This window comes from Cynocephalus volans, chromosome 16, assembly GCF_027409185.1.
Source record: "Cynocephalus volans isolate mCynVol1 chromosome 16, mCynVol1.pri, whole genome shotgun sequence".
NCBI lineage: Eukaryota > Metazoa > Chordata > Mammalia > Dermoptera > Cynocephalidae > Cynocephalus > Cynocephalus volans.
In genome coordinates, this window is record NC_084475.1 from 59,304,596 (window position 1) to 59,325,777 (window position 21,182).

At 38.2% G+C, this 21,182-nt stretch overlaps 1 protein-coding gene and 1 pseudogene across 1 annotated transcript in view; one reads left to right on the forward strand and one right to left on the reverse strand.

Annotated features, from left to right (window-relative positions):
• The window catches only part of SH3GL2 (SH3 domain containing GRB2 like 2, endophilin A1), a 48,568-nt gene that overhangs the window by 18,067 nt on the left and 9,319 nt on the right, over nucleotides 1-21,182 (forward strand). The window contains exon 3 of the mRNA XM_063081085.1: nucleotides 20,627-20,770. Coding sequence (XP_062937155.1) covers nucleotides 20,627-20,770 — 144 coding nt within the window. The remainder of the gene's footprint in view (nucleotides 1-20,626; nucleotides 20,771-21,182) is intronic.
• Nucleotides 18,192-18,964, reverse strand: LOC134364344 (protein FRG1-like; annotated as a pseudogene).

Genomic DNA, 21,182 nt, shown 5'->3' on the forward strand with positions numbered 1-21,182 from the left:
ACAGCAATATCTTAAAATACCTCCCCACTGCTTCCCATTCAGGGCACAAGAGAGCTCTGTCGTCTTGGAGAAAGCTGATACATAAATACCATTATTTGGGTTGAAAGTAACATGATCCACCACTAGAGTTACCTATTTGTATAATTTAGCAGGCAAATCTTCCTCTTCCCTTTCCTCAGTTCCTTCTCATTTAATTTCAAAAGAAACTGCATAGGTTCGAGGAAATTTACCGAAGCCCTCATTACTATATACATCTTTGTGTCCTGTAGTAATTGTTAGCGTGCAAGACAGAGGAACACATTGAGCAGTGCATGGAGTGTCAGAGGGCCACACTTCAGACTTGTAGATGTTCTAAGATGTTACTCAGGACCATTAGACCATTATATGCAATCATTACACGGTGCCAACATGAAATACATACTAAAATGCTATGAGGCTGCTTCAAAAATTTTGCGGGAAAAATAGAATGAAGGATAATACAAATATTTCTGTGAACTTTTTGAAATACACTTGTATTTATAAAATACATTTTGTTGCAAGTATTAAACCCCAACTTTAATTTGGTGTGATCTGAGGATTTATGCTCATATTCCAATTTTATATAATTTTATATTCCAATTTATAAAAATCTAGTAGATTTTTAAAAATTAGTTAAAATAATTCAGAATTAATTTTTTTTCCTATTTTTTAGTATGGTGAAATACACATAACATAAAATTTACCATCCTAACCATTTTTAAGTGTACATTTTAGTGGTAATAAGTACATTCATAGTGTTGTATAATTATCACAAATCATTCATCTCCATAACTCTTTTCCTCTTGTAAAAGTGAAACTGTTCCCATTAAACTATAAATCCCCATTCTCCCCTGCCCCAGCCTCTGGCAACCACCATTCTAAAATCTGCCTCTAGGTGGAATCATACAGTATATTTATGACTAGCTTATTTCACTTAGCATAATGTCCTCAAGATTTATTCATGTTGCAGCATATGTCATAATCTCTTTCCTTTTAAGGATGAATAATATTCCATTTTATGTATATACTACATTTTGTATATCCATTCATCTATCCAATGGACACTTGAATTGCTTCCACATTTTAGCCATTGTGAGTAATGCTAACATGAACATGAGTGTTCAGATATCTGTTTGAGACCCTGCTTTCAGTTCCTTGGGGTATATACTGAGAAATGGAATTGCTGAATCATATATTAATTCTATTTTTAAGTTTTTTGAGGAACCACTGTATGCTTTTTGACAGCAGCCATACCATTTTACATTCTCACCAGCAGTGCACCAGGGTTATCATGATTCTATATCTTTGCCCGCACTTGTTATTTTCTGGGTTTTTGGTGGTAGCCATCCTAATGGGTGTGTGGTGGTGTGTTTTCATTTGCACTTCCCCAATGATTAGTGATGTTGAGCATCTTTTCATGTGCTTATTAGCTATTTGTATATCTTCTTTGAAGAAACATCTATTCAAGTCCTTTGCCCATTTTTTAATCAAGTGGTTTTTTTCTGCTGAGTTTTCGGAGTTTTATATATATATTCTGGATATTAATCCCTTATCAGGTATGATTTGCAGATATTTTCTCCATTTCTTTTGGTTGCCTTTTTACTTCATTTTGTTTATAGTGTCTTTTGATGCACAAAATCTGAACATTTTCATGAAGTCCAATTTACCCATTTTTTCTTTTGCTGCCTGTGCCTTTGGTGTCGTATCCAAGAAATCATTGCCAAACCCAATGTCATGAAACTTTTGCCTGTGTTTTCTTCTAAGAGTTTCATAGTTTTAGGCCTTATATTTAGCTCTCTGATTCATTTGGAGTTAATTTTTATATATAGGGTTAGAAAAGGGTCCAAAAGTATTCTTCTGCATGTAGACATCTCGTTTTCCCAGCACCGTTTATTTAAAAGACTGTTCTTTCCCTTGAATGGTCTTGGTGCTCTTGTTATTTGACCATGTATGCAAGGGTTTATTTCTGGACTCTGTATTCTATTTTGATGGTGTATGACTCCTCCTTTATGCCAGTAACACACTGTTTTGATGCTGTAGCTTTACAGTAAGTTTTGAAGTCAGGAAGGATGAATCCTCCAGCTTTGTTCTTTTTTAAGATTGTTTTTGCTATTTGGGTCCCTTGAGATTCCATATAAATGTTAGGATGGATTTTTCTATTTCTGCAAAGAACATCATTGAGATTAACAGGTATTGTATTGAATTTGTAGATTGCTTTTGGTAGTATTGACATCTTAATAAGTCTTTCAATTCATAAACGTGGCGTATTTACAATTATTTATGTTGTCTTTAATTTCTTTCAACAGTGTTTTGTAGATTTAACTGTACAAGTCTTTCATCTCCTTGACTAAGTTAATTCCTAAGTATTTTATTCTTTTTGATGCTTATATTAGTCCATTTTGTGTTGCTACAACAGAATACCTGAAACTGGATAATTTATAAAGAATGGAGCTTTATTTGGCTTATGATTCTGGGACAGCTGCATCTGGCATGGGCCTCAGGCTGCTTCTACTCATGGTGGAAAGCGGCAGGCAGCCGGCAGTACAAGCAGATCACATGACGAGAAGAAGCAAAAGAGAGAGAGAGAAAAGGTGCCAGGGTCTTTTAAACAACCAGCTCTCACGGGAACTAATAGAGTGAGAACTCACTCAGGACCCCAACCCCCCAGGGAGAACATTAATCCTTTCATGAGGGATCTACCCCCGTGGCTCAAACTGCCACACTAGGGATCAGATTTCCATGAATTCTGGGAGGACAATACATCCAGACTCCATCAATGCTATTTTAAATGGAATTCTTTTATTAATTTCCTTTTCAGGTTGTTCATTGTCAGTGTATAGAAATGCAATTGATTTTTGTGTGTTGACTATATCCTGCTACTTTGCTGAATTCAGTTACTAGTTCTAACCTGAATATTTAGGGTTTTCTCTATATAAGATCATATAATCTGTGAACAGAGATAATTTTACTTTTTCATTTTCAATTTGAATTCCTTTTTCTTGCTAATTGCCCTGATGTGTTAGTCCATTTTTTGTTGCTTGTAACAGAATACCTGAAACTAGGTAATTTATAAGAAGATGGAATTTATTTCTTACAGTTTTGGAAGCTGGAAGGTCCAAGGTCCAGGGGGTGCATTTGGTGAGGGTCATCTTCTTGGTGGGGACTTTCTGAAGAGTCCTGAGGTGGCACAGGGTACCACATGTTGAGTGGGGGAGAGCACTTGTTAATGCCACTCCTTTGATAACTCACTCATCCATTAACCCATTAAACCATATGTGGATTAATCGATTTACGAGGGCAGAGCCCTCACAATCCCATCACCTTCCAAAGGCCCCACCTCTCAACACTGCCACACTGGGGATCAAGCTACCACATGAGCTTCAGAGGGGATAAACATTCAGACTATAGACCCTCACCAGAAATTGCTACTGTGTTAAATAGAAGTGGTAAAAGTTGTCACCTTTGCCTTGTTTCTGATCTTATAGGAAAAACTTCCAGTCTTTTACCACTGAGTATGATGTTTGCTGTGGTGTTTTTATATATAGCTTTTATTATGTTGAGGTAGTTTTCTTTTATTCCTAGTTTATTGTTTTTATCATGAAAAGGTGTTTGATTTTGTCATGTGCTATATCTGCATCAATTGCACATGATGTGTTTAACTTTATTTTGTTAATGTGTATTGCATTGAACAATTTTAATATGTTGAAACATCCTTGTATTCCAGGAATAAATCTCACTTGGTTATGGTGTATAATCCTTTTAACATGCTGCTGAGTTTGGTTTGCTGGTAATTTGTTGAGAATTTTTACATCCGTTTTCATAATGGATATTCGTCTGTAGTTTACTTGTAGTGTCTTTGTCTGGCTTTGATATCAGAGTAATGCTGTTCCCATAGAATTAATTAGAAAGTGTTCCTTCCTCTTGAATTTTTAAAAAACATTTGAGAAGTATTAATTCTTCTTTAAATGTTTGGTATAATCCACTAATGAAGCCATCTGGTCCAGGGCTTGTCTTTGTTGGGAGATTTTTGATTACTGATTCAGTCTCCTTACTTGTTGTAGATCTCTTTATATTTTTTTGTTACTTCATGAGTTAGTCTTAGTAGGTTTTGTGTTTCTAAGAGTTATTCCATTTCATCTGGGTTTTCCAATTTGTTGGTATACAGTTGTTCACTTAATCTTTTTTATTTCTGTAAAATTGGTAGTAATGTCCCCAATTTCATTTCTGATTTGAGACTTCTTTCTTTTTTTCTTAGTCCATCTGGCTAAACATTTGTCAATTTTGCTCTTCTCCAAGAACTGACTTTTAATTCTTTCCCTCAACTAAAGACATCATTGAGCCTTGTTAGGTGTTAAGGAGGTAAGTAGGTTTTTAGCTGTCAGTGGCCATTTCAATGAAATGGCTATCAACTACAGTTTTCTCCAGCCCAAAAGGGAAAAGAATAGAAAAAACTAACATTTGTTTAGTGCCCACTTTGATTGTGCACATCATCTCATTTCATCATCACAACATTTTGAACCCTGTCCTGTGTTACTCTTTTGATAGCATATACTCTTGCATTAATCAGTAGGAAATTATAACAGATTCTGTCACAGGAGAATGTAGTTTTAATTCTTTTATTTTCAAAAAGAGATTGTATTTTCAAATTTTAATGTCACTTTGGTTCTCTAAATTTTAACAGTGCTTGCTTATAATGTTAGTTGTGTTTAGGAATTAATTATACCAGATGAAATTTAACAGTTTTACAGAACCTCATACTGGCCAACTGCCAAAAAAAAAAAAAAAAAAAAAAGAAAGAAAGAAATATGATAGTTTTCTACAAGAAGGGAGAAAAAGTTACCTTTTTGTTTTCCTTGAACTGTCTATTTGATCTTTTGAAAAATAATAATTTTTTTTTTGCACTGACCCATACACCAAAACTAGAACATTAGGAAATGTTCTGGCTGTAGTATACATTCTTGTAGAAATTAAAATAAATGGAGGGATTAAAAATAATAAAGTTAAAGTCTTTTCATTGGAGTTTTTTCCCCTAAGGAAAAAACAGGAGTTCTAATGTCATCTTTTTTTTTTTCTTTAAAGTTTCATTCACTATAATTCAAAATCAAGGTTTATAACAAATGGGATTTCCATAGCTCTAGAAACCAGCAGTCACTGGGGAACAGGAGGCTGGAATGGAGAGGTCCAAAGTAAGACCTATTGGTTTTGATCTCAGTAATAGTTTTTGAAAGGAGTGAGTTTCTTTGATTTTGAAAATTTACATCAAAATTCTGTGTACCCTGAAATAGATACCATCTACTTATTTACAAATGATCTAGTACACTTGTCCTGGTGAATTCTAAAGCATGTATCAGAGATTTTTAGATTCGAAAGGCATTACAGTAATCAGGTAAGCCAGTCTTCTGTTGAGTGAAGATGCAGCAGTCAGAGAGATTAGGCACCTTGCCCAAGGTCACGCAGATGGATTGACCTCCAGGCTCCTCGCTCATGGCATATTGCTTATCCTGCTTCCTGACTCATCACACTTCCTCACCTCTGAGTTTTTAATCACCTAGTGAGTGTAAATATAGCTAAAGGTTTACATTTTGCTGCTGACGAGTCCTAATTTGACCTGTCTTAATGAAGATGTAATAAAGCAGTGAAAGCAGGTATAGCATTCTGGGAAGAGAATTGGATTTTGAGAAACAACTGTGATTCAAATTCTGGCTCCATTTCTTAATGTTACATGTCCTTGGGCAAGTTACATCATTTTTCTGTGCTTCTTTTTTCTTATCTGTTAACTAGAGAAACAAAACCTGTCTCTTGTGTTATTGCAAGTATTAAAGAGGTGATGTATGTGAATTACACATAGTTGGTACTTCTGAAATGATAGCTACAGGATGAAATGTAGCCCTGATCTTCAGTTTTTCAAAGATATTTCAAAGTTCTGTTTTCAGACCAGATAGAAGCATTTATGAACACTATTACAAATCATTCAGTAATTGTCCTGCTATAGATCTCTGCTCTTTTGGGCAATGAGTTTTGGCTACTATAAAGTAGATAGATATGGCAAGGAAATTGACTTCCTAAAAACAGTGAAAGGCTTCCAGAAAACTTGTTCCATGTCTTTGGTCTTCCCTGATGGGTGCTAACAGACAGAATACAAGGATGTGACTTGGAATACTTGGCCACCTCTTCAACAGGAGTGTGTCAACGGTATTCTTTAACACTAGCTGAGGGTGGGGGGTTGGATTTTCTTCTTCCCTGTTGTGACAGACAGATGCCCTGTCAATATATTTTTTTATTTGAGATTTCACAGTTGAAGAGGGAAGGAAGCCACTCTTGAGACCGTAATACAGTTTAAAGCAGGTTGCATTTTATTTCTTTATTTACAAAAGGCCTCTGCCCAAACATTCTTGTCATAATCATTTGCGGGAAGAAGATGGGGTGCAGCAGGGAAGACTCAGCCCTCATCCCTGCCGCTCCAGCAGTGAACATTCCTTTTCACCACCGCTGTGCCCTTCCATGCCCCACTTTGTTCTCAGATTAGTCCTGGACCTCTCCATTCCAGCCTCCTGTTCCACAATGACCACTGGTTTCCAGAGCTATGGAAATCCCATTTATTATAAACCTTGATTTTGAATTATAGTGAATGAAACTTTAAAAAAAAAAAGATGACATTAGAACTCCTGTTTGCTCCTTAGGAAAAGGAGCACTCCATTTTCTGCCATCATTGTCCTTGTGACCAAACCCTTTTAGTGTCTGAGAACTAGGCAAACCACTTTTGCCTAGTCCTCAGGGGCTTAAGAGTCACAGGTCCTGACATTTCATAGAACCTTCCTAGAAAATGAATCTCAGGGGTTTTCCTACAAATGTCTGTCAGAACCTCAACATCCACGTTTGTGAGTGTGTTGTATCACAGTTTTGGAAACACGAGGGACGGAGATGCTAGTACAGAAGTACCTGTTCAGAGGTTGTCAGGAACATTGTATTTAACAGTGATAAGTCTTTATGGTGTATAGATGAATGTGTTACATTATTCTCTATACTTCTTCATATGTTTGAAAAAAAATTTTTTTTAAGCAAAGAAGTGTAATAGTAGTCACCACAGAAGAGAATTAGAGTGCAATGAAATTTCCCATAGCTGGAGGGTTAACCAGTTGTGTGCTGCTAAATGTTTAGCAGCCATCTCTCTGAAAGGAAAACCTTGATTTGTATCATTTGCCAGCTTCTATGTTGCAAAGTCTCTCACGGTCATTTTCAAGCTATCAACCGGACATCAGTGAGCGTAGACTGGAAAAAAGAAGCTCACAGTTGGCTCCTGTGACCCTTACTGGGTGAAACTGCCAAAGAAGGGTAGCTCACACAGGTGGATAGGGAGACCTTCACAGAATACAGGATGTTAGGGACCTGCCTCTTTTGTTATTTATGAAAATCTTAGATTACACAATCGTTAGTTAACTTCATGTTTATGTGCTTAGGGAAATAAAACACTTCATCAATAAAATATCACCCAAGGACTCAATAAATCATTCAATCAAGGAATTTTATATTTAAATGAGGCTTCTTTCAAAGTTGTTTTTTAGGTAGCCTTATTTAAGAAGAAGAAACCCAGGCGAAATCTTTATAAAGATAGAGCTTCAGAAATTTATGAGATGAAAATTATTTAATAAATGATTTGCTCATATATGTAGGAATCCAGCTAGTTTGTAAAAATTACTTTGATATAAAATTTGTTAAAATAATTAGATATAAAAAGACAACATAGTATGTTGAATAGTTTCTCCCCAAAATTCATGTTCCATAAAACCTCAAAATGTGACCTTAGTTAGCTCAGGATGCCATAACAAAATACCATAGAGTGAGTGGCTTAAGCAACACAAATTTAATTTCTCACAGTTCTGGAGAATGGGAAATCCAAGACCAAGGTGCCATCCAGTCTTGTCCTGGCTTGCAGATGGCCACCTTCCCATTCTGCCTCACGTAGTCTTTTCTTGGTGCATGTGCGCAGGAGGAGAGAGCTTGTTCTCTCTCTTCCTCCTCTTATAAGGCCACCAGTCCTATCAGATTAGGACCTCAACTGTATGACCTCATTTAACCTTAATTACCTCCTAAAACTCCTGTTTCCAAATACTGTCACGTTGGAGGTTAGGGCTTCAACATATGGATTTCGAGGAGTGCACAGTTCAATCCCATAGCATCCTTCTTACCTTTTTTACATTTTTCTCTTAGCAACTGTATTCCTTTGGCCTAGATGGGGCTCCCTTGTCCCTGTTGTTAGTGTTATACTAGAGGCAGCATTAGATATTTATATCTAAACTCACTGACTCTAACAATTTTCTTCTTCTTCACGATAGTCTAGGGATGCCATATTATTCATTTCAGTGTACCTCTTGGATAACCTACTAACATATAGCAAAGAATTTATCATATTGGTCATAGTCTCCATTTTACTGAATATTTCTGTAAGTGCCAAGTATAATGCCAGGTACTCTACAAACATCATTTCTAAACCTCGCAATAACCCAGCAAGGTAGCTTTGATTTTCTCCATTCTGTAGATGAGGAAACCCATTCATTTTTTTTTTTTTTTCAATTATCTGCCACATTTATCCTAAGGCAGTGTTGTAAGCCCTAGACATATATATTAGTGAATGAAGCAGACAAAGCCTCAGCTCTCATGGAGCCTACACTCTAGTGGGAAGAGACTGATGGAGAATAAATACCTAATGTCAGGTGGTCATCAATGCAGTAAAGAAATATGAAGAGGAAAGGAGCTAGAGAGTAACCAGATCCAGGAAGATGGTGTGCTTGGTGTGTTCAGGGAAAGGTAAAGAGCTATGGTGGCAAGAGGAGGTCAGAGCACACTAGACCTTGTCACCATTTTTAGGACTCTGGCTTCTCCTCTGAATAACATGGGAACACATTGAAGGGTTTTGAGGAAAAGAGTGACATGATCTGACTTACACTGAATAGGACCACCCTGACTCTTATATGAAAAACGGATTATAGGGGGCAAGAGTGGAAGCAGGGAGGCCATTAGGAAATTATTTTAATAATCCGGACTGGAGGTGACAGTGACTTAGATCAGAGTGAGAAGTCATCTGATTTTGGATGTGTTTTGAATGCAGAGCTGACAGAATTTGTTAATTGGATATGTGGTGTGAGACAAAAAGAGGCATCAGAGATGACTATAAAGTTTAGGGCCTGAGCAAGTAGAAGAATGAATTGAGTTGTGTTCATTAATACGAATACTGAGAGTGCTGTAGAAAGAGCAGGTATGGGATGATGGTGGGAAATCTGGAGTTTAGTTTGAACACATTAAGTTTGAGATGCTTAAACATCCTAGTGCAGTCAAGTAAGTATTAGAGTAGAGACTATAACACAGTGGAAAGGTCTGGGCTGCAGAGAGATATTTGAGAATGATCAGCTTACCAGCTCAAGGATGCTAAGTGATTGGCCAGAGCCAGGAAGAAGTGGGACTCCAGCACCCAGGCTTGCTTGCTCACCCACTGGCTATTCTAAATCTGAAAGACAGAGATGGTGATATAGTTTGGATATGCTTGTCCCCCAAAAGCCCATGTTGAAATCTGATCCCCAATGTGGCTGTGTTGGGAGGTGTTTGGGTGATGGGGGCAGATTCCTCATGAATGGATTACTGCCTTCCCTGGAGGTGGATGAGTGAGTTCTTACTCTACTAGTTACTGGGAGAGCTGGTTGTTAAAAATAGCCTGGCAACCTCTCTCTCTCTCTCCCCCTCCCCCTCTCCCCCTCCCCCTCTCCCCCTCCCCCTCCCCCTCCCCCTCTCCCCCGTCCCCCTCTCCCCCTCTCCTGTCTCTTTCCCTCTCTCTTTCTTTCACCATGTGACTTCCTTGTACCCACTGCAGCTGCCCTCCCATTTTCCACGAGTAAAAACAGCCCGAGGCCTGCACCAGATGCAGCTGTCCCTGAATCATAAGCCAAATAAACTTCTTTTCTTTATAAATTACCCAGTTGCAGGTATTCTGTCATAGCAATACAGAAATAGAATAATGCACACGAGGTCCTAAAATCTATGTTTTTTTAAAGTTTTCTCTGTAATTCTGATATATAACAGGTTGACAGTCACTGATAAAAGTCTTTAGACAAGGATTTTTAAATTTTTCTTTGAGCCTTGTACAGACTTGGAGGTTTCTACCTGCAGCTTTCAGTCCCATAGGAAATTTGATGGAGTAGGAAAGAGAATGGGCTTTGCAGTAGCTCAGACATGAGTCTTTGCCTTTGGGTAACTGATGATAACTTAGATAGGGTTTCCAGCTTCTCTAAGCTTCCATATCGTCACTTCATGAATGCAGCCCATCCCTTTTTCTACAAAAAGGAATACTTCGATCAGACCCATAGAGTTGTTGTGATGATTAAGTTGAATTGTTTATGTAAAGCTCCTGGGTTATGGTAGATGTTAGTTAAAGGCTAATCTCTCCTGTCGAATATAAAACCACCTGATGAAAAAGAAAACTGTTCCACAATTTTGTTTCATCTTGATTGGGGGGTGGGTTTTTCTTCCCCTTCTTTCTATTATCTAATGGCCTAGCCTTCTAGATTCCAGTTGTTGTCAGATAAGCTACTTCTTTTACTCGTTCCACCCTCTTTTGAGCTCAAGACTCATCTGTGTAGTTGTTTGCTGTACAACCATATGGATATTCTGTGAGACTTTGTATTGGCTGAATTTGAAGTACTCACACACTTCTCCAAAATCTTCTCTTCCTCCTGTATTCTTCATCCCAGATTTGTATTATCACCTCCCAGGTATTCAGTCTAGAGATCCTAAGGCACTAGTTCTCAACTCATCTGCACGTGAGAATCACCAAGGGGACTTCAGAACTGTCAATATCGAGACCACCAGCCAAACCAATTACATCAAAATCTCTGGGAGTGGTACGCAGTTATCAGTATTTTTTTCATAATTTTTTATAAGTGTTGTGCATAAATCATAAGCATATTGCTCAGTGAATTACTACACACTGATACTCCTGTGTACGGGTACCTAGTTCACGAAACTGAACATGATCAGCCCCTCTCCAGACATAAGCTGCCCTGACTTCTAACTCCATACACTTTTGTCTGTTTTAGAACTTTACTTAAGTAATATCATAGAGCATGTACTCGTTTGATGTGGCTTTTTTCTGTTCAGCTTTCTATTTGTTATTGTGTGCAGTTGTGCTTCTTTTCTTCTTGTTACTGTATAGCATTCCCTTGTGAGAATATAGCACAATGCATTTGTCCATTTCTTACCCATAAACATTTAGGTGTTTCCATTTTCCAGTTATTTTGAGTAGTGCATTTTATATATGTCTGTACATGTACACATTTCTGATGGATGTATACCTAGATGTGTAATTATTAGGTAAAAGGATATATGTCTACTCAGCTTTAGTAAATACTGCCAAATTGCAGACCAAATGCTCTATAAGATTGTCCTCCCACCAGGAGTATTTGAGAGTTCTGGCTGTTCTGCATCCCCTGAATACTTGATATGTTTCTATTTCATGTGCCTCTGTTCATATTCTTCAGATGCCTTTCCCAACTCCCTGCCTCCACATTTTACTTTTGCAGAAAAGCCAGCTCAGGTGCTACCTTTTTCGTTAGCCTTCCCAGCCTCATGCCTCTAGGTAGAATTCATGCTGTCTTTTCTGTGATGCAAAACATATGACCTTACCCACAATATGGCCCGCCTCCTGCCTGGCATCAGTGAATGGAGTGCTCCAGCTGGACAGTAAGCTCCCTGAGACCAGAGGCTGGGCCTTTCTTCTCTCAGAGTTGCCCTACCATAGTCCCTTTCACATAGTAGATGCTTAATAAATACTTGTTAATTTATCATAAAGAAAGCTTTTTAAAAACAGGTTTTTGGTAAATAACAAATCAGGCAGTGAGTGCAGCCTCAGACTTTTTCTGTATGGGGATACATATTTGTCTCCAGTGTAGCCTACTTAACTGATTTTAATTATTTTGATCTTTTATCTCCTTAGCTAGGACTTTTAATTTAGCTTAGGAACCCTTTCTTGCTTGGGGAAATGAGAGCCTGTTTTCCTAATTCTGGGAGATTTGCCTGGTCAGTTTTTGTTGTTTTCACATAAAGCAGATTTTTATGGCATAATTTAAAGATGGAGTGCTTCCAAAGAACCACATTTCTCAGGGAAGATTAGAGTGAATGAGTGGCAAATCATGGCCCCTAATGTTACCTGAGAAGTGGGACTACTCCCTTCTGCACCTTAGGAAATGGAGTCAGGAGAAATGAAAAGGCCCAGTAGCCTTGGAATCCTTAACATCTCATTTGTGTAAGAGAAAACCAGGCCAGGCTGCCAACTGCGTGACCCACCCTCTCAAACCCTCCTGTGGGGCCACAAAGTTGGTGGTGTGATCAGATTTTACCAATAGCCTCTAGCTCCATTTCAGAGTACAGTATGGTGCTTTTGAAGAGGGAAGGCTTTTCTGAGGATTAGAAAAAATGATATATATGGAAGAATTTTATAAAAGAAAAATTTTTAAGTGAAACGATTCAGCCCACAGTGGGGAAGAGCTGGGACACAGTGGAGCCCATTGGCACCTTAGTGACTGTCTCTCAGCGCCCCTAACTAGTGACAGCCTTCAGAGTGTTATGGTTGGTGTTTCATCTTTGCCTCCCAAATCCTGCACAACCTCGCTTTGGACCAATTCTCACCTGATCCATGGAAACTTGCAGGGAAGGAACTCTGGGAAATGTAGTTCCCTGCACAACCAAGTTGTCGGTAGAGAGCTCCAGAACACACCCTCAGAGAAAGAGAGCCTCCAAGGGAAAGGAGGAGTGCTTTCCCTGTGTCTAGTGTGTGTCGTGCTGTCTGTGCTGATTACTCTTTTTGCTCTTTATCATTGAATAAACAGCGGGGTGTTGTGTAAAACAGACACACATACACACATATATGCCCCCATACTATAGGTGAGGACACTGAAGCCTGGCAAGTGAAGGGAGTTTTCAGTTGTTGAGCTGATATCATTGAATTGCTCTTTATCAACAGCCTGATGAGTGAGATCGTTTTCAGGGATACACAGCTAGCAAGATGTATAGCCTGCATTTTTACCTATGTCGGTATGAGCTCAAAGCTAATGTTTAACTTTAGTGCACTCTGCTGCTTTCCATGAAAGGCAAGACCTAATGGCTTGTTTTCCTCTTTGTTCATTTGGATTAAAAAATAAAACATTTAAAACCTAAGACTTAGCTGAAGTAGTGGGTTTCCAGCATTCCCAGCTAGTTACCATACTAGATAAGCAGCCTTAGGAGAGAGACTGAGCAGTGAGTCACATGAACACTGCTTTTAGGTCAGAGGAAAATAACTCAGGCAGGGCGAGCAGAGCTTCTGTTTAGTTCTCAGCAGAGCTTTGACTTCCCAGAATTAGAAAGCTCGTTAGGGATGCTACAGATTATGCTTTAGAGTTGGGAGCTGATTAAGGCTGAGCCTTAGCTGCCCGTCATTTGTCTTTTTAAAAGATAGCACACATTTTGAGGTCAGAAAAGAAACTGCTCTTTTTAGCTAAGGACAAAACAGTAGGGGTCCTTTTGGGAATAAGTCAACCTTTTTATGGTCATCCTGATTTCACTTCCTGCTTTCAGTTTACCTGATACATTTCCTTCCAGAAATCACCTAGGTGTGGATTTACCAAGCCCTTCCCTTTGATGGCATTATCTGACAGTATTTCACTTGTTAACCCTTATTAACTTTTCTCTTCCCTGCCACTTGTCTTTATACCAGTGAACACATTTTTAAGTAAAACTTCTCCGTTGAAAGACCCTCTAGGTCAGAGGAGTGCCCAGATTGTCAAGACACTATGAGTATTGTTTATCCACTTCTGTCACTAGGTTAGGTCTTATTTTAAACTTTCTTTTCTCCTGAGGGAAAAATAAGTTGGAAACATTTTAAATTTAGTTTTTATAATGGATGTGACACCTAAACATATTATAGAAAAGGAGTTTTTAAAAGTGTCTTACAAGGAACAGCAGTCCCCCCGCAAAGCGCATCCCTTCCTCATTTCTACTTCCCAGAAGCAACACTTTTAAGACTCTTTTGGCTGTTTCTTTGGTTCTTACTTCCAGTCTTGAAACAACATGCTTATGTTGCTCCTTTTCTTGATTTTCTAGTTTTAGGTGTTTTCTGTTTGATTCCCAGTTTGGAAGATGGGAATTGTTTGCTCTTTTCCCATCTCGCCATTCTTCCACATGTTTCACTTCTCTCATTTTGCCAGTATGTTAATAGCATAATTTTTGTTAGACCAGTTTTTAGTATTTAAATTTTATGACCTTGGAAAACTTTGTACAAAGCTGAGACATGTAGAATAATATAATTATATTTCCTTTTATTTTTCCTGGAGTTAATCTTCATCTCATTTTTCTTAATTTTTTGTGTGCCTTTCACTAACTCTTTCCCAAACCCTCTGCCACATATATGAATTTCTTCTCAATAAAATTGTCCCTCAGTAGTCATTGTCTGTCCATGGTTGGTTGGATCTGCAAATGCACAACTGTGGTTAAGGAGAGCCGACTTAATGCACCATTTTATATCAGGGACTTCAACATCCATGGATTTTGGTATCTGCAGGGTTGCTGGGGTGGGGCTCGGGGGGTCCTGGAACCAGTCCCCTGTGGATATCAAGAAGACTGTATTTTGCAACATGCCAGGTGTTTGTCATATTTGAGATATCTGTTGCTGCACTGTGGATTGGTTGCTCTCTTAGTGTAGGTTCACCCAGAAGCAGACAATTAGGCAAGAATTTGATCACAGTGGTTGACTTGGGAGGTGGTTCTAGGAATCCCTGTTAGGCGAGTAGGGAAAGAGAGGAAGCCAATAAAGGGAGCATTATAAAACAAGGTACAGTGGTGGGCAACTGTTATCTGATCCCCCTGGGGAACATGGGGAGCCATACATACTTTGGAATTATCTCATGAAGCAAGGAGGAGCATAGATCTCCCCTATAGCTCATGGCTCCCTGAGCGGCATGCATCTGGCGCCTGTTTCTTTACGCTGGATCCCTAATTTCTAGATCTCACACCTATCCTCTTTTCTTGATTCATACCTTCATTTTACTAGAATGCTTCTTCCATTAGCTTGAGAAGAAAAAAAAAAATTTGTGTGTGTTTGAAAATGTCATTATTCTATCTTCATACTTCATTGATAATTCGAATACAGACTTGTAAATTATTTTCTCTACAGTATGTAATGTTGAATACACTAATCCTGATTTGAGCATCACATATTATATAAAGGTAATGATATTCAACTCTGTACCCCAGAGAAATTTACAAGCAACTATGTTACAATAAAAATAAAGAACAAGGAAAAAGAATAACAGTTCTGAAGCAAAGAACATCTCTTTCAGATTGATAGTAGAGGAGCTCTCTTCATCATGGTTAAAAAATCAAACTTTTTTTTAAAACTGAAAAACATTTTTTTTTTATTTTTAAGCAGATTTCTCATGTAGCTCATGCTTTTCTCATGTTCAGTGACCTTCTAATTCTTGCTACTTTGTATGTAACCTATCTTTTCCTCTCTGAAAGTTTGTAAGAACTTCTCTTTGTCCTCAGTGTTCTGAAATTTCATATTGATGGTCCTCGCTGTGGACATTTCTATCCATTGTTCTGGGCATTCAGTGGACTCTTTCATTCTGGAAACACATGTTCTTTAGTTCTGGGAATTTTTTTGAATTTATAAAAAAAATATTCTTTCTTTCTGAAACTTCCATTATTAAGCTGTTGGACTTCCTGACTGATGATGATTTCATGTTTTTTTCCTATTTTCCATCTTTTTGGTTTTTTGTTCTACTTTTTGGGGTATTTGCCTCACTTTTATCATGTATGGTTCTGTTTGTTTTTAAATTTTATGTTTTATTTAAATTATATTTTAATTTCTAAGAGTTCTTCTCTGTTTCAGTATTCCATGGATAAAATATCTTAGATACCTGAAAATATTAATGATTGTTATTTTTTCCTCCCTGATGTTTTGTTTCCTGTAATTGGTTTCTCTCATGTTAGATGCTTTCTTCAAAATCTGGTGATAGTGGTTACCCCTTTCCATTTACACGGAGGACAGTAAAGCTGTGTGGGGGTGTAGGGTGATCAGCCTGGGGATGTAGTATTGTGTGCACCCAGTCGTGAGTGTCCTCGGCTCTCTTCTCTAGCACTAAAGAGAAGAGTCTCCCAGTCCAATGTCCAGAGGGTACAAACCTGCTGCCAGTTGTCTGGGAGACATAGGCTGACAAGTGTCTCATGGTGACTAATGGAATCTCACCCTTAGTAGAGTGAGGTGTTTTCTGTTCTCTCTTAAAAAAAAAAAAAAATCTACTGAGTTGCCACATCGTTTTGCAACAAAAGAAACAGGTATTCTAGTTACCATTCTCTGTTATGCTTCAGAAGGCTCTTCACATGAGCAAAGCATGTGCGCAGAGTCTGCTGTGAAACCACTGCTATGGGTTTTTGGGATACCTTCTCATTCATTTCTTGACACCTTCTGCAGACACGTGTTAAACATCTACTGGATGCACAGCTTTCCGCTTACTCTTGCTGAGAGATGGACAGATCAACCTGCTGCGTCCCGCTCTCATGCACCAGGGGAGAGAGTGCTCTGAGGAAGCTGTCTGTGTGGTAGACCACATGGGGGCAACTTGAATTGGATAGTGATAGTGGGAAAGTAAAGAAGGCAGCATATTCAGAGAGGTTATACCTATTTGTAAGAAAGAGTAAAGCTAGGGGGGAAAAAGTGTGAAGGAGAGGAGTTACATTTCCTTAGAAGAGAAGGGGTTAGGTCTCTATGGGCATATACAACTTGGTGAAACAATCCAGGCTAAGATCCTGTTATAGGAATTGAGTGTCTTAAATTTGTATTTTCCAGGCTCACTCTCAGTTTCTTAAAGGACCACTTTAAAAAATTATTTTAAAACAATTATGCTAGTTTAAAGATGGTTAAATTCATCTGATGATATTTCTCAAGAACAGTTTTACTAATCCAAGATTCTTAATAAAAATTTAATGATTTTGTAAATTAATTTAAAAACCAATCTCTTCAAATATGTAGATTAATAGGTTTTTTTAGATTGTGAATAGATAAACTAATAGAATATGGCTTTCTTCTGTCTTATGAAAATGTAGCATATATCCAAGATGTTCTTAAGTAATTAGTAAAAGAATAAGGCTTTTCATAACTGAAAACATTTCAAATGATTAATTTGAAAATCAGCCACAATATAGTAAACTGTTTAAAATGACTTTCCAGAAGACAACTCTTAACAGAACCAAGATATAAGTACAAATCACTATCAGCTTTCATAAAAGGAATACATCTTTAGAACGTAAAATGATCAAAACAGGATTTGAAGTATTAACCACCTTGTGTGCTTTCGCTACTCTATTTCTTTGACCTTCATTTATCTTCTTTCCTTCAATTCATTTTGTACTTTTTATTGTCTGGTGTTTGCTTATTTTATTTGTGCTATTACTCCTTTTTCTCTGTGTTCTTCTAGTACTTTGTGCATATTAGCCATTATACTAGTATCATATTTGTTGCCACTATCTCTCTGTTTGACTCCTCAACACACTGTGAGAACCTGGAGGACAGGGACTGTGTCTTTCCCAGCTCTATAGGATGCGGCTTACCGCAGAAAAGGCTTTGCAAATATACTCTGATCATATTGTCCCCTCAGAAATGGTTGAGGCATTATTAGTTTTTGAAATCTAACATATATGATATACTTTTCTATAAAAAAGTAAGTAAAAGGTGAATTTTATGTTTTTCTGGTCACTACCAGGCTTTGCACATGCTGTTTGCCTAACTACTACACGCTATAAGGTTCAAATCTTAAATATACTTCCTTTCAGGAGCGCTTCTTTGCAACCCCTACCACCACAGACTAGGATAGTGCCATATTTTTGTGACTTGCTGCAATCCCCCTTCATGGCACTTAGTATATACACTTCAGTCTAATTGCTTTTTTTAATTTTTAAAAATTTTTTTTCCTGTAAAAGCACTTCCACTGAATATTTTATTCTTATATATTTTTTTAATTTCCTTTTTTCATTGGTTGTGAATATTCATGAGATAAAGCTGATTGTCACCCCTTGTGCCCAAGATGTGAGGGCCAGATTCATACTGGCAGCACACCCAAAAAAACAAAAGGATAAGACAGAAACCAGCCTCCTAGTCATTTGCAGTATCTATCAGCTTTCAATTTGGCTCTCCTGTCCAAAAGTGTCTCATGCAAAAACCCATCTTTCTGAGCCTTTTTAAGAATTTTACTGTCTTCTTTACTTATGTTAAGTTCATGGTCTTGGAAGCTCTGAAATTTCTTTACATAATTGATTTCACACTGTTTTACATTTCCTTTGTCCTCCTCTGTTATGTCATCTTTTTGCTTGGTTTTTCTTTCAGCACAGGACCTAATCTTTATCATTTCTTCTTCTCCTGCTGTTTTACTTTATGTTTCTATATTGCCTGCTTCATTGCATCTAATAAAGCAGCTGTTTGAGGCCAAGAAAGCCATTTTCCCATCTTGGAAAACTGGTTCCCACTGTTCCTTTGGTCCAATTGCATCTGAGCACCCAACAACAAGTCCATCTGAATTTATACCAAGACATTTTCCATAGCCAGATTTCAGGGCAATTCTGGAATCAGACAGTTTGACAGCAGTAAACTGCTCTCGAGGACTAGGGCCCTCATCAGCTTCTTTATGTGGAGCTCCCAGAGTAAAAAGACCATTGTCAAATGCATGTATGTGGGTTCATTTATCTGTTTCAATGGCTGTGGGTCCTGAAATTTCACCGAAGTTTGTTGCTGTCCACCAGATTCCAACAACATGAAGTTGGGTGTTCTCATCCTCTCCTATTTTCCTCTTCTTATCTTTGCCTTTTTTCTTCTTACTCTTAGCCTTGGTTCGAGTATGAGTCTGGTGGACTTCACATAGGAGTGTTCGGCCATGGTTCTGCTGAGACTTCTGTACCTGATTGCCTTTTAAAGTAGACTCTACCCTCAGTTCATTACAAACTTTAGTGTAAAATCCCTGGGGCAAGGCTAGGGGCAGCTCTCTCTTGATAACTGTCCTCATCTCCAGTCTACGCCTTTGAGGCCCAAAGTTTAAGTAAAAGCATGTATGAAATAGATGTTCAAGATTAGCTGTCAGCTACTGAATGCTGGAAGTACCTTTTGCTGTGATTCCACCAGGGCTACATTCAGATGGGATCCTGGGCCCAGTCCTAGGTTAATGAGAAATCCTAACTCTAATAATGAATCTGAGAAACCCAGGTATCCTGGCATCAATTAAATCGTAGGCTTTAACAATTTGTTAATAAACTGTGTCTTCCACTAAAATTGAAATTGCTTTCTAGACATCTTTTATTTTAATAAAAATTGAAATGCTATCTTTGAGGCACAAAACAAATTTTCAGATGCAGTTATGTGCTAGAGAAGTGATTAAGTCTTTAATACACACAATATTTTTGTTCTTCATGGGTCTGTTTACTGTCAGAGGCTTAGTTGAGAAGTGATTTTGAAAATAATTCTAGTTTATACATGGTATAAGTGAAACATGACATAAGGTCCACACTGCATGAATTTACCATCAATTCCTTATGTTAACTCATAGACTCCTGGAATTGAAATATAAAACTAAGGTAAAACTTAGCAATCATCACATGATCCAGGAGTTTCCAAAATGTGTGGAGCCACTCAGCTCCACAGAGTCATAGCTGGGGCCACCACAGTGAAGAGATGACAGGGAAGGGCACGGGGATGGGATCTGAGCCCCTGGTTCTGCTTCACCCAGAATAGTTTTACATATTCTATTTAATTTCTCATAAAATTTTAAGGGAAAGGGAGAGTTTAGTGCTTTTGAAATATGTGTGTGTGTGTGTATGTATATATGCACTGTAGACTGAATGTCCCCCCAAAACTCATTGAAGCTTGATCCCAACTATAACTGTTAAGAGGGTGGGAAGACCTATTATGGTAATAGAAAGGTGGTGTCTTGAAGAGGTGACTAGATTTTGAGGACTTTACCTTGTAAATGGCTTGATTTATTCATTGAGTAATGGGTGTTACAAGGAGAGCACATGAGAAGCTTAGCTCTCTCTTGCTCAAGACATTTACCATTTGATACCCTGAATCGCTGTAGAGCCACCACCAAAGGCCCTCATTAGATGTGTTCCCTGGACTTTGGATTTCCCAGCCTCTGAAACTGTCAGCAGTAAATACTGTTTCTTTACAAATTGCCCAATTTTAGATATTCTGTTATAAGCAGTAGAAATGGACTAATACAGTATATAGACCCATATACACACACACAAGGGTACTTCAGAAAGTTCATGGAAAAATAGAATTAAAAGATAATAGAAATCTTTCCATGAACTTTTTTGAAATACCCTCTCATGCACACACACACACATACACATACACACACATACACATACACACACATATATGCTCCCCATACTATAGGTTAGGACACTGAAGCCTGGCAAGCGAAGGTAGTTCTCATTTGTTGATCTGGTTTATAGGCTGGCTTGAGGCCCAGTTCTCCCTCCAGCCTTGTTTCTACTATATCACATTGCCTACTTTGAAAGCCTGTTCTCTCTCTGCCTTCAGCTTCCAGAGCTAAGCTCAGCATGATCAACACCATGTCAAAAATCCGTGGCCAGGAGAAGGGGCCAGGCTATCCCCAGGCGGAGGCGCTGCTGGCAGAGGCCATGCTCAAATTTGGAAGAGAGCTTGGAGATGATTGCAACTTTGGTAACGAGTGCTTTCTCACGTTGTAATTCTTTTGTTTGTCCATGGGGATTTTAGTGCCGGTAAGAAATTCTGTAGGAAGTTAGCCAAATCATTTTATATTTTGATTCTCAGTTTTAGATCTGGTACACATGGACCAAGAATTTGTTTTCAGAATTGTTTCATCATTTTTTAGGTGATTTGTCACAGGAATTTTACTTTTCCTTCTTCCCCAATGAGACCCCAATCTTTACAACAGGTTTGCTTGACATATCTAGATGCCTTGGCACATTCTATTAGGTGTGCCTGGCAGTAACTGAGTATTGAGACAGAGTGAGCAGTCACAGTCAGCATAATTCAGTGCCCTGCCACGTGGGCTTTCTCTTAGATCTTTGCTCATTTGTATATGGTAACTAATTCCACTGCCCCAGGTGAG